The sequence below is a fragment of the Artibeus jamaicensis genome, unplaced genomic scaffold (assembly GCF_021234435.1).
Source record: "Artibeus jamaicensis isolate MK-2021 breed Jamaican fruit bat unplaced genomic scaffold, CSHL_Jam_final contig_3126, whole genome shotgun sequence".
Lineage (NCBI taxonomy): Eukaryota > Metazoa > Chordata > Mammalia > Chiroptera > Phyllostomidae > Artibeus > Artibeus jamaicensis.
The window spans coordinates 3,858,798-3,873,598 of NW_026521723.1; the positions used below are offsets into that span (position 1 = coordinate 3,858,798).

Here is a 14,801-nt window from a genome sequence, read left to right on the forward strand (position 1 = left end):
TATGTCGCCATGATTGATTAATTAATTGCCCATGTGGTTGAACTTGGTCTCCAGCCTTTCACTTTCCCAGAGGTCAGGATGATATCACATGGCCAAAGCCACCCAAATCATATGTTTGTTCTTTTAGCTGGGGTCATGTCATACCCTAAGATTGTCAGGTGCTGATGGCCCTAACCTGAAACATCTCCTTGGCATAAACTGTCAGGCGTGCTCTCAGGCCTGGCATGAATGAGAAGGCCACTCCTGTCATTTGGAAAATTCTCATTATTTAGATGTTATCTTCCAGGAACCAAGGACAAAGGCCAGACCTCTTTTTGGGCAAGGACAAATTCTTTACTACACAATGTCCTAGAACAGGTTGAGGAAAGTTTTAATATTCCTAGATTACTAAGAGTTTTATCATAAATCATCACTGACTTTTCTCAAATGCTCTTTTTACTTTACATCAAATCTATAACTACATTAGTTCTATAAATAATCATATTTTTCTCATATTCTTTCTTCTGGAAAAAACGTAAATTGCATTAATTGACTCTTGAATGTTAAGCCAGTTTTGCATTACTGGAATAAATCTAATTCTATTATGATGTATTATAATTTTTATATATTGATGGATACAATTTGTCACTATTTTATTAAGGATTTTTTTGTCTGAATTCATGAGGAATATTGGTATATAATTTTCTTTTCTCGTAATATCTCTGTTTTGGTTCTGGGGTAAGGTGGGCTTAGTAAGATGGGTTGGAAAGAGCTCCATCCTCTTCTTTACTGAGTTTGTTACTTCCTTAAATGTTTGATATAATTTAATGATGAAACCATGTGGGCCTGGAGCTTTCTTTATGAGAGCTTTCTTCAAGGCAAAAATTATGATTTTAATTTCTTTAATAGATGTAAGGTTGCTTCTTGAAGAAATCTTGGTAAGTTTTTCAAGGAAAATGTTTATTTTATTTAAGTTGTTGACATTTTTGCAAAAAGAAAAGTATCTATAGGATCCCCTTATCTTTTTTTGCCTGTGGGTTCTATAGCAGTAACACACTTTGTGTTCTAATATTGTTATTTTGTATTTTTTAATCTTGCTCAGTCTGGTTTAGGGAGTTATCAATTTTCTTAATATTTTTAAAACTCTTGGCTTTATTTCTTTTTTTTAAATATTTTATTTATTTATTTTTTGAGAGAGGGGAAGGGAAGGAGAAAGAGTGGGAGAGAAACATCAATGTATGGTTGCCTCTCATGCGTCCCCTGCAGGGAACCAGCCTGCAACCCAGGCACGTGCCCTGACTGGGAATCGAACCGCGATACTCTGGTTCGCAGGCCCGCGCTCAATCCACTGAGCCACACCAGCCAGGGCTCTGTTTTTATTTCTATTGTTTATGTTCTATTTTAATTATCTTTGCTCTTATCATCACTGTTTTCTATTTTCTGGTGTTTAGAGTTTAACTTGCTCTTCCGTCTCTGATTTCATAAACTAAATTAAAAAATTTAGAGCATTGAGGTTAGGCCTTTCTTCTTCTATCACACAGAATTAAGAGACTGAATTTCAATCTCGGCACTTTGTTAACAACATTCCACAAATTTTAGTATGTTGTATTTTCACATCCATTCAATTCAAAATGTTTGTAAATTGGGTTTTTTTATGCGAGTCATGTAACTAGAACTGCATTACATTCCAAACATTTCTCATTTAATTGTTTTGCTAAGACACCTTATTCTGAATGCGTTTACTCTTTTGAAATGTATTGAGATTTATTCTTTTAGTCTGGCATTCAGGCATGCACTATGTAGATGCTATGTGGACACTTGAACAAATATATATTTGGTGGTAGATGGGAAAAGTGTTCTACAGCTGTATTTTAGGTTAAATTAGATCATTGTTTGTTTGAACCTTATCTTTACAATTTTTTTCAAATGACTTAAAATTACTTCCCATATAAGGTTTTTCCAATACTAGAGCTACCTAGTACTAGCTACCTTATCATGATTATGCAGAGTGAATTTTGATGCATTAACCTTAAATCAGCTACTGAGAAAAGTTCATTGAACTCTCTAAATAAGATTGAGTATTTTTTCTTTATCTGCCCTTTGATTCTAAATGATATCTATGCTGTATAGTAATCTTGGCTGTAGGTCCCTGCTTTTCATGACTTTGAATATTTCTGGCCAGTCCTTTCTACCCTGCAAAGTTTCTTTAGAGAAATCAGCTGACAGTCTTATGGGAACTCCCCTTGAAGTAACTAACAGGAAAAAAAAACTAAAGGAGTTCATCATCACCAAACTATTATTATATGAAATGTTAAAGAGCCTTACTTAAGAAGATCAAAACTATGTACAATAAAATGGCAAAAACATACAAATCTATTAACAATTGAATCTAAAAAAAAAAACAAACTAAGCAAACAAGAAGAACAGAGACAGGATTATGGTTACAGAGGGCGTTTTGATGGTTGCCAGACAGGAGATGTGTATGGGCGAAAGGGAGAAGAGGTGAGGGGATTAAGAAGTACAAATAGGTAGTTAGAGAATAAACATGGGGATGTAAATGCAATACAGGAAATGGAGTAGCCAAAGAAGCCTACACATGACCCATGGACATGAACAGAGGTGGGGGGATAGCCTGGGGGAGTGGGGGCAAAGGGTAGAGAGGGGGCAAAGGTGGGAAATCAGTACAACTACAATAGCATAATCAATAAAAGATAATAAAAAATAAAATATATGATTTTTTAAACTAAAAAGTTATATATAACTTAATTTTTAATAACAGACGTGTGTAACAACTGGCTTACAAAATTCCTGAAAATGTACCAGTCGGCTCTCACAAGCCAGTAAGCGATGGCTCCAGAATTCCCGCAGAGCTAGACCAGAAGGGTAGTGACTGGCCACTGAGGGCTGCCACTCGGTGTCGTGCAGTGACCCACTCCCACGCGAGACAAGACAGCTGGGTCCCAGAGAGGGTCTGGGATTTATCCAAGTTCACGCAGCCGATTTGTTACAAGGTCAGACATACAGAGGTCCTCGAGAACCATGAAAGAGAGACCCTATTCATGTCACCCTGTCCTAAAAAAAGGCTTTCCACAGCTCACTGTGGCCACCAGAATGTATTTGTCATGGAAAGAACATCTAAACCTATAGATAACTTCTATGCAAATTTATTTGAGCTGGCCTGGGTGGGTGTGCAGTGGCCACTAGACTTTTTACTCAGTGTTGACTCTTGCCCTGCTATTGCTCCCCAGTCTGCGCTTGTGCAGGGGACATTGCACTGGGATTGTCTAAAGCCATGGGAGAATATGGTGGAAAATTCACCATCATCAGTGCCAGAAGGAGCGAATTATAGCTTTGTTCTTTTCTTAAGCTTTCGGTCTGGCTTCACACGATGTCTCACATGGGCATTTATACTTAAATGGCTCAACTCTTTAGGCTGAACCTATTTGCCTGAACCTATTTGCTGAACCTATTTTGGGCAGTTGCATTGCCCATCTGCCCTTCACTACTGTAGTCATCGGGTATGTACTCTTATTTGGAGTGAACGTGACAAGTACCCGCCACTCAGCTCCATTCATACAGTCACAGGTAACTACGCTTAAAGATCAACAGCAGAAGAAACACCAAAAAGAGGCCATCCCAGCATGAAGCATATTCCTGTTAGTGAAGTAAACTGAATGTTCTTTCTTATAGCCAAAGCATGTTACACCCAAAACTGAATGTATATGGATAGGATCAAACATTTATTGTAAGTTTTGACATAACAATTTTGACCATGATTAGCTCTCATTAATACCTGGCATTTTGAAAAATGTTAAGTTGAACTTACATTAGATAAATTTCCATTAATACTGAAAAAAAAAGATTGTGTATTTGTCTATGTCTCCCTTAAGTTCTGCCAGTTTTTCTCTATTCTTTCATTAGGTACATACACTTAGAGTTGCTATGGCTTTTTCAGGTGTTGAACCTGCTATGATTATGAAACGTCTCTCATTATCACTGTGATATTGCTTGTGTTGAATGTTCCATTGTCTGATATTAATATAGCTACACGGCTTTCATCAGCTTACTGTTTACATGCATTTCTTTTCCATCGTTTTATTTTTAATTATTTATCTCCTCATTTTTAAACTGCATCTGTATGCAGCAAGGCTGACCAGACTATGACTCCAGGCTCTTGCCTCATTTTTTAAGCACAGTTTTATAGGAGCGCAGCCATGTCCCTTTCTTTGCATACTGTCAGCTTTTTCATACTGCACTGCCAGAGTTGAAGGGCTGGAACAAATACCATATGGACTGCAAGCCTAAAATATTTGCTCTCTGAACCTTTCAGGAGAAAAATACTTAACCCTGCTCTAAAGCATTTATTACTTCTGCACTGTGGAGTCTGATAATCTCTAACTTCTAATTGGCAGGTTTAACAAAGTTCCATTTGACTTAATTACTGATAGAGTTAAGACAACCATCTGCCTATTTATTTTCTTAGTTGTCCTCTGTTCCTCTTTTCCTGCTTTCAGGTACCCAAATAAGTGTTAGTATTACATTTTAATTGCTCCACTGGTCTTCTAACTATACCTCTTTGTAGTTATTTATTGTGCTTGTTCTTGGGATTGCTATAAGGAAGGATTTGTAACATTCTACTATATAACAATCTGAAATTCTTTTACCATTCTACTTGTATTAACCTCTTCCTTATTATCGTAGTGTGAGGTTTATAGGATAGGCAGTTGTGGTGGATATGACTACAATAGCAAAAAGGATGGAAGAGACCAAATAAAATAATGTTTCAAGAGAGGGTCTCACATATAATGTATTTCATACATATATCTATGTAAATATATGAGATCTTTCTGGGAAAAGTTCAGCCATTGTTAATGTAATGAGAATGGTGTGTGGGGCATTGCTATAACTTGGCAGCCAAAGAGAATGGACTGGAAGGTACATGCGTGAAGAATGATGACTTTACTGTACTAGTCAGTGACAACCTTACTATTTTAGTCATTGTGGGTGATGACACCATTGAGTGAGCATGTGTACCGTGTGGACTTTACATTCAAAATGGCTGAGCCAGTAAGGCAAAAAACATGCATCAAATTTTGTGTTAAGCTTGAACATTCCTCAGCAGAAACTATTCAGATGATTCAGAAGATTTTAGGGATGATGCAATGAGTGCAGCGCAGATTAAAATGTTGCACAAATGCTTCAAAGATGGTCAAGAGTCTTTTGAAAGTGATCCACATTCTGGAAGGGCTGCAAAAAGCAGAACACCTGAGAATGTTGAACATGTATGGGCTGTAGTCAATGAAGATCAGCAACTGATGGTGTGAGAACTAGAAGCTGATCTACAGATTCCAAAAACTACTGTGTCCGAGATTTTGACACAGGATCTTGGCAGGAAACTTGCCATGGCAAAATTCACTCCGTGGCTTCTGCTACCACAGCAGAAGGAACATCACACTGCAGTTGCTAATGACTTGATTCAAGCCACTACCAATGAACTGGACTTCCTCAAAAAGGTCATAACTGGACATGAATCGTGGGTCTGCAGCTATGATCCAGAAATGAAGGCTTAGTTGGCCCAGTGTAAATTGCCTGGTTCTCCATGCCTGAGGAAAGCACAGCAAAAGCACAAGATTAAGGCCACGTTAACTGTTTTTTGTTGGGAAGGTGTTGTCCACCACAAGTACACCCCTCCAGGCCAAACAATTAATAAGGTGTACTACCTCGATGTTCTTTGTTAGTTGAGTGATGCAATACCACAAAAAAGGCCACAGCTGTGGGCAACTGGTGACTGGCAGCTTCATCACAACAACACATCTGCTCATGCATTGCGTCTTGTGCAGGCTTTTTAGGTGAAACATCAGGTCGCCCTGGGGACTCGGCCTTGCTACAGCACAGATTTGGCACCCTGTGTCTTCTAGCTTTTCCCAAAACTAAAACCACCTGTAAAAGGGAAGAGATTTCAGACCATTGATGAGATTCAGGAAAAAAATAACGGGGCAGTTGATGTCTTTTGGGAGAGCTGTGTGAGGTCCCAAGGTGCCCACTTTGAAGGGAAATGAGGAATCATTGTCCCATGTACAATATTTCTTGTATCTTATATCTTCTTCAGTAAATGTCTCTATTTTTCATAGTACATGGCTGGGTACCTCTGGACAGGCCTCATATAGAATTAAATGATTGTTTTTGTAAAAAATAAAAGTTAACAATACTTATATTTTATTACATATATACAGTCCATATTTATTCTTTCCTGTACATCTGACTTTCCACCTAGTGTCACTTTTCTTCAATCACAGAACCTCCTTTAACACTTCTTTTAGACAGGTCAGTTGCTGATGATTCAACCAGTTTTTCTTCATTCAATTTAATATGTCTTTGCTTTGCTTTGCTTTGAATTAAAGGGTCTTTTTATTGGATATAAAATTCTGGTTTGAGAGCCTTTTTCAGCATTTGAAATATGTTTAATTATCCTTGTTATACATTTTTCCTGATGAGACATTAACTGTTATGTATTGTCATCGTTTTTCTGAACATACTTTCCATGGCTACTTTCATGTCACTCTTTTTAGACTTCTTTCTATCATTCCTTTGGGGGGCTGCTGAGCATTTTGGGTTTGCACATTACTGGAGATCAATAAATCTGGGAATATGCTTATTGTTTCTTAAAATGTGTTTTCTGTCCATTCTCTTTTGCTTCTCCTGTTGGGATTCTAATTACACGTATATTAGTTTGAACAATATTGTCCCACTAGGGATCTGCCAATTTTTTACTGTCCTTCTCTTTTTGGAAAATATATAATTTATATTTTTGTCCTGAAGTTCACTACTGAGACTTCCTTCTGTCACCTCCAATCTGATGATAAGACAACTTAGTGAACTGCTCCTTCCAATATGGTAGTTTCAATTTGGGGACTATTTTTGCTTCCTTTTTGTGCTGAGATTTTTACCTGTTCTCTCATTGTTACCATAATTTTTTTCTGTTTTTCTCAAAGTCTTTAAAGATGTGATATAACAACATTTAAATTTCTTGCCTGCTAATTCTAAGGTCTCTGTTATCCAAGGACAGTCTCTGAGATTTGGGTTACATTTTTCTCTTTTTTATGTGTATGGCAACTTTTTAATTATATGCTAGTATTTTTTGGTGTGATGTGCTATAGAGATTCTAGTTTCTGTCATATTCTCCTAAAGGATATAGATTGTTTATCCCAGCAAATATTACTTTACCAGCCGATTTTTTAAATCTTCAAAAGTTACTTTTATATTTCATATGGCAGGTGTCTTAGGGTGAATGCTAAATATTGACACATTATCTTCAGGGGGCTTTTCTGGGATTTTAATAGAAAGACTAATATGTTCGTTGAGAAATTCTGGCATGGTGAGCTTCAACCACAACCTCTGTTTCTGTGTGGGTAGTAGCTAAACCTATGTCAAGTTTTTAGGCTTTCTACTAGACTTTGTGGAATTTCTCCCACAGACACACAATTGAGAATCACCTAAGCAATATGGTATTTTACACACAAGTCTGGGGCCCTCTTAACTCTGTGGCTTTCTCCCTTCTGAGTTTTTTTTCCCCTTGATCGTCAGCCGTTGTTTTCATTAGCCTCTGTCTCTCCAGCTGGCACGCGCCCTCAGAGGAAATGCGATGTGAAAATGGAGCTCACCCAGTACCAGGATCAAATTCCTTTTAGTTTCTACTTTCTTTTTTTTCATTCTCAAATTTAATCAACCAGTTTATTCTCTATTTTTCTGACAGTTTGTAATTGTCATAAATGTTAGGATTAACAAAATGCAAGATTAAAAAAATATATTGCTAGAACCAGAATTATGTTTTTTGGATTTTTTTTAATTGCTGTTCAAGTACAGTTGTCACCATTTCCCCCACCTCCCATCCTCAGTCCTACACCCCTTTGGCTTTGTCCATGGGTCTTGTATACATGTTCCTTGATGACACTTTCCCTTATTTTCCCTGTTACCTCCCCTTCTGGTTACTGTCAGGTTGTTCTTTATTTCAATGTCTCTGGTTATATTGTAATTGCTTGTTTGTTTTGTCATTAGATTCCACTTATAGGTGAGATCATATGGTATTTGTCTTTTACCTCCTGGCTTATTTCACTTAGCATAATGCTCTCCAGGTCCATCCATGCTGTTGTTGGAAAGGGCAGGAGCTCCTTCTTTCTTTCTGCTGCATAGTATTCCATTGTGTAAATGTACCATAGTTTTTGGATCCACTTATTTACTGATGGGCACTTAGGTTGTTTCCAACACTTGGCTATTGTAAAATGTGCTGCTATGAACATGGGGGTGTATACATTCTTTTGGATTGGTGTTTCAGGATTCTTAGGATTTAATCCCAGCAGTAGGATTGCTGGGTCAAAAGGCAGTTCTATCTTTAGTTTTATGAGGAAATTCCATTCTGTTTTCCACAGTGGCTGCACCAGTCTGCATTTCTACCAACAGTGCACTAGGGTCCCTTCTCCACATTCTCACCAACACTTGTTGTTTGTTGATTTGTTTATCAGCCATTCTGATCAACGTGAAGTGGTATCTCATTGTGGTTTTAATTTGCATCTCTCTGATGGTTAGGGATGCTGAGCATCCTTTCATATGTCTCTGGGCTATCTGTATGTCCTCCTTGGAGAAGTGTTTTTTCAGGTCCTTTGTCCATTTTTTAATCAGATTGTTTATCCTCTGGAGTAAAATTGAGTGAGTTCTTTATATATTTTGGGAGATTAAACCCTTGCCAGAGGGGATCATTGGCAAATATATTTTCCCATACAGTTGGTTCCCTTTTCATTTTGCTGATGTTTTCTTTAGCTGTGCAGAAGCTTTTTATTTTGATGAAGTCCCATTTGTTTATTCTTTCCTTTATGTCCCTTGCTCTAGGGGACATATTAGTGAAAATATTGCTGATATTGTGGAATATCTGAGATTTTCCTGCCTATGTTCTTCTCTAGGACTTTTATGGTATTATGGCTTATATTTAAGTCTTTTATCCATCTTGAGCTTATTTTTGTGTATGGTATAAGTTGGTGGTCGAGTTTCATTTTTTTGCATGTAGCTGTCTAGCTCTCCATTTGTTGAAGAGGCTACTTTTTACTCCCATTTTATGCTTCTGCCCCCTTTGTCAAATATTAATTGACCATAGAGACATGGGTTTATTTCTGGGCTTTATATTCTGTTCTGTTGATATGTGTGTCTTAGAACCAGAATCTCTTACAGTGCATGCTTTATGTCAAAGTTGTAAAATTATTGTGTCTTCAACCTTAGTATACCTTCCTCTTTCCCAAGCAGGTCAAAGCAAGTTGAGAAAAATCAAAATTGCAAAATTTATTTCTTACATCAGAACATTTTTCTTTTATTTATTAGGATATGCCTACAGAACAGTGACTCATTTATCTATCACTCTCTCTGGTGCCTTCATATAAGTTGGAATTTTCATATGAAAGGCAAAGAATAGTAGTTAATGAAGTGAATTTGAAAGGAAAAAAGAGACATACAGACAAAGGAGAAGTAAAGAGAAAAAGGGTGAAGGGAAAATCAGAGGGCTGAGAGAATACAAGCAGAATAAAAGAAAGGAGAGGAAAGAAGAGGCTTTGAGAATCATGATTCTTTCCTTCATTGCCACAATATCTTACTGATTTACGAAAATTATAGTTATAAGTATATGTTAGAATATATATTTAGGAGCTATTAGAATAATCAAGGTGCATGTTTATGCATATAATTTTCTGCAGTTTTATTTGAAATGATTGGAGTGAGACATCACTCAAGTTCTGCCACTCCCTGCAGTATCCTCTCTATTTTACTTGTCTGCAGGTGGGTATGTATGAACTTTGTATTGGTGAATTCTTTTATCATAAGGAACAGTATAAGGCATAGATATGAATCTAAACAACCAATTAACACATATTTTCTATGTTATAGGTATTGTATACAACACTCCAACAATATAGTAAGCAAGATAAAAGAAATTTTTATTAAGAGCATCGTAGTGATCCTGGCCAGGGTGGCTCAGTTGGCTGGGTGTCATCCTGCAAAGCAGACGGTCATGGGTTCAATTCTGGATCAGGGCACATGCCTGGGTTGTGGGTTTGGCCCTTGCTTGGTACATAAGCAGGAGGCAATGTTTCCCACATCCAAGATTCTCTCCCCCTCTTTTTCCCTTCTCTTCTCTCTAAAATCAATAAAATAAAAAATATTTTTATAAAAGAACATCATAGGGAAGAAAAAATACTTTTGCAGTGAGATCAGTTCAGTTCATCAAAAGATACATATGTTGGCTGCCTCCATATTCATTCAGTGTATTATGTGCTGTGGGTAAAATAAAAAGAAAATCTGTCCTCATTTTCAAGGAATTTATTATACTCATGTTGAGAAGAAAGAGTTTGCCCATATCAGAGAATGTATGAGACAGACGGCTGGAGATTTAGGTGGAAAATATCCAAGGAAAAGAGGTGGATCTTTGTATTTAGGGGATGGAGAAAGTAAGACAGGAAAAAAAAAGGAATAATTTGCAAAACAGTCAATACAATCAATAATCAAGGAAAAAGTAGACAAGCATGCTATAGTTAACAGACAAGGGTATTAAAATAACTCTTAATATCTTAAAAGTGGGAGAAAAGATGATCATTGGAGATGAGTAAAATAGAGAATTCAATACATTATAAAATATTTTACAGTCAAATTGACATTTTATAACCAGAACTATAATATTGAAAAATAAGATTTGGGTGGATAAACTTAGAAACAGACTGGCCACAGCAGAACACAAGAGAAGGAAGCTGGCATACAGTCAATGGGAACCACCTGGACTGAAGCACAGGGAGGGGGAAGAAGAGACGTGACACATGGGAGCATAAAGACACGGGACACACCAAAGATCTAACTCAGTGTGTGTGCAATCCTGGGAAGAACAAAGAGCAGGATTGTCCATCACCAGTCAAATATAGAAATAAATTAGGATTTTTTTGCCTCATGACGAGCTATACAACAATGAGAACAGAACACCTACGACTGCATGCAGCATTATATGTGAACATCACAAACAGAGGCTGCGTTTAAATAAAACACAGACAAAAGTGAATACCTGTGTTGTGATTCCACTTAGATTCAAATGACAAGAACAGGTAAAACTCTTCTCTGGGAAGTTGGGATTGTGGTGACCTTTGGGAGGTGACAGTGACTGGCAGGGAACATAAGGTGGCACTTCAGGGTCTGCAACTATTCTGTTGCTTGACTTGGGCACAGGGTGCGTGTGTGCATCCAGCTTTTGAAAATTTATTGAACTGTACTTTTATTCTTGGCACCTTATCTTGTGTGGGTATTACTCTTTAACAAAACAAAATTTAAAAGGATTTATAGGTTTAAAGGAAGTCCAGGCTTTAAAATTTTTCTGAGCAAGCATGCTAATTTATCACACCTCACATTTGACTGATGAGATTACTAATATTTTATTAGCTGTTAATAATGTAACTTATTAGCACAAGAGAACAGACCTCATATCATGGTGATACACAGGAAGTCCATCCCAAAGGTATCCAGCCATGCACTAGGAAAAGTAGATACACTGATTGAAAAAGATACAAGAAACATTGTACATGGGACAGCGGTGCTTCAGTCCCCTCCAAAGTAGGCACCTTGGGACCTCACATAGTTTGCCATCAGTTGTCCCATAGTATTTTCATGAATCTTAACAATGGTCTGAAATCTCTTCCCTTTCAAAAGTGATTTTAGTTTTGGAAGAAGCCAGAAGTCACAGGGCACCAAATCTGTGCTGTAGGGGAATGTGACTCACTAGGGTGATTTGATTTATCCACAAATGTCTGCACGAGACACAATGCCTGAGCGGGTGCATTGTTGTGATGAAGCAGCCAATCACCAGCCGTACATAGCTGCAGCCTTCCGAGTCATCCACATAGTTTCTGCAGAGGAATGTTCAATTTTACCACAAAATGTGATGCAGATTTGTTGCTCTACTCAGTCATTTTGAATGTGATGGCCACACAGTACACATGCTCCCTCAGAAGCATCTACTGCCCGCACTGGCTAGAACAGTGAAGTCTTCACTGTTGATGCATGTGCATTCCAGTCCACTCTCCTTGGCTGCCAGGTTACATCAGTGTTGTGCAAAATGTTCTTGTTATATTAGCCATGGCTGGACTTTTGCCAGACAGACTTCCGTGTGGGGGGGCAGTAGATGGTGAGTGTATATATAAGATATTATACATATATGTATATTATTTTTTTTAATATTTTATTTATTTTTAAAGAGAGGGGAAGGGAAAGAGAAACATCAATGTGCAGTTGCCCCTGGCTGGGAATGTGGCCTGCAACCCAGGCATGTGCCCTGACTGGGAATCAAATCGGTGACCCTTTGGTTCACAGGCTGGCACTCAATCCACTGAGCCACACCAGCCAGAGCTATATCTTATTCTTTATTCGCCTGGAAAATATACATGATAAAGAGGTTGCCATTTACTGTGATGTACCATTTGAGTATAAGATAGAAGGTACTTACGTGAATATATATAACTCAAGATACAAACTCAGACTTACAGTGTGTTTTCATTTACGTTGTTAAATACCTTCCTTGTGACATTCCATCACATATGATAGGACTTAATCATGATGACAGAGTTGGAGGTTTCTCTCCTGCCTTGTTCATCGCTTTGGATGCCTGTAGTTTAAGTTAAACTTAGAATTTTTTCATCACAAGTTAAATATATACCAAACATGATGACTGTCCCAGTGTGATCATGAATGAGCTGTATGTCTCTATCTCACTGGGACACCTGTCATACACCATTATAACCCTCTTTCTGGTAAGATTATGATTCTTGGCAAATGAGATAAGAAATTATTTAGAGACTAAAACTGCTTTTAGAGAAGTTGGAGTTTTCTACTCTAGCTTCTAGGATTATGTAGTTTCTTAAAAGTAGAAGAATGACTAGGAATTCTATGGCAGTGATAATTCAAAGTACCGCCTCACTGTGACTCCCTGACATGCCCACAGTAGGGAGTGAGTAAGTTAGGGAAAGGAGGAAGGGAGGACGTGAGGAAAAGGCGGAGGGAGGGGAGGAGAGAGATATCTTGGATATACAGTATTTGATTTCTCCTGAGTGGTCACAAAACCAAGAAAGAATTCAGCTGTGTGCCTGGTTTCAGCTCTTCAAGGATGGAACCTCGTCATTCCCATGAAACCACAGCGCCCCCCCCCCCAGGGCGGTGGTTCTCACACCTCAGCACGCAGCAGGACCACTAGGCCTTGTTCATCCTGGAAGCACGCCCCACCCCCGGAGGTCCTGTTTCCGCAGTTCTGCTGCCCGGCCTTTGAATCTCCTGTCGAGTTCCCAGGGGTGTTGGTACTGCTGATCCGTGACCTCTGTCTGAGAACCACCCCACCAGAGCCACTTTGGCTTCGGCTGCCGCCAACCTTCTGTCATAAACTTGGCTCTTACTCTGTTTTTTTTTTCTCACTTGAGGATTTGTTCATTGATTTTAGAGCGAGAGGAAGAAAGTGAGACAGAAACAAAGAGAGAAGCATCAGCGTGAGAGAAACATCGATTGGTCGTTTTTTGTATACAGCCTGACCAGGAATTGAACCTGCAACCTTTTGGTGTAGGAGACTACACTCTGACCAACTGAGCCACCTGGCCTGGTCTGGGTGTCTTTAATCTTGCTTTTGATTTCTCCAATAAACAGAATCCATAACAAAGATACAGGGGATTGACTCAACACAGACGCATAGTAGAGAATGCTAAAAAGGAACAAGGCCTCAGGAAACTCCCTCGGAAAAATTTTGCCAGAAACTGTTTGCCCAGAATAAAATTTTTACTATCAAGTGATAATAATTACTTTCCAGAAAAAGGAGAAAAACAACCCAGCCAAAAACATGATGCAACTAAGTATGTATAGTCTTTTCAAAATAATGGGTTTCTTTTTCTCCTGGTGTACCCTGAATGGGGTCTGTTACCAATCAAGGCTGACAGATGTGGAATGGTTCACGCTAACGATTTGCCTGTATTAGATGTAAAACACCTGCTTTGCAAAGATGCATTCATGTCAACTCTAACTTTTTCAAAGAATAATGTGCGTGCATCAATGTAATAATGTTTCATTTCATTCCTTTGTAGGACCGCATCTAAACATGTAAACAAGGACCTTGGTAATCTGGAGGAAAATAAAAAGTTAGAAGAAAACAATCACAAGACGGAAGCCTAAGAGACAAGCTGTTTTAGCTGTTGTCCAGGTGAGTAGGCTGTGTGAGGCTTCCAGAAATATTTCCCAAGAAAGTGTGGGACGTCCTGCGAGATGCAGGGGATGCCTGGACATGAAGATGCTTCATCACCAAGGCTTTTAAAACAAGAGAGGAGTTTTTCCAAAGCAAACTTTGGAAATTAAGGTGTTCTCAGAGGAATGTAATCTCAACCATTGCCCTCCCCTCCAAACAAATGATTATTATCCTCTGAATAATTAAAATTAATTTTGAGATTTTAACATTTAATTAGCATTTTGTATTCTCTTGGCTACACAAATTTTGCTTAGTTCGAAGAAGCTTAATTTTATAAATTGATATTTTGGTTAGGTGAGTGCCAATTCTAATACTTTAAATTTATTTTTATAAGCAATTATGAGAATAATTTTAAAATATAAAAATCTTAATCCAACAATTTAAGATACTTAGGAATGTTGGAGTATTTACACAGCCATCTCCCAAATCATTTTAATGAAAGTGCTAACAAATTTGCGTGTATATACACACACATTTTTGCAGATTGTGTATCATATACATATGTGTATATGTATATATGTGTCTGTCTATG

General features: G+C 38.0%; 1 protein-coding gene and 1 pseudogene across 1 annotated transcript in view; both read left to right on the plus strand.

Annotated features, from left to right (window-relative positions):
- The window catches only part of ALCAM (activated leukocyte cell adhesion molecule), a 198,332-nt gene extending 184,105 nt beyond the window's left edge, over positions 1 to 14,227 (plus strand). Inside the window, exon 15 of the mRNA XM_053663166.1 lies at positions 14,112 to 14,227. Within this exon, the coding sequence (XP_053519141.1) occupies positions 14,112 to 14,199 (88 nt within the window). The 3' untranslated portion in view covers positions 14,200 to 14,227. The remainder of the gene's footprint in view (positions 1 to 14,111) is intronic.
- LOC119058050 (phosphatidylinositol N-acetylglucosaminyltransferase subunit P-like) lies at positions 3,139 to 3,771 on the plus strand (annotated as a pseudogene).
- Positions 14,228 to 14,801: the final 574 nt, after the last annotated feature.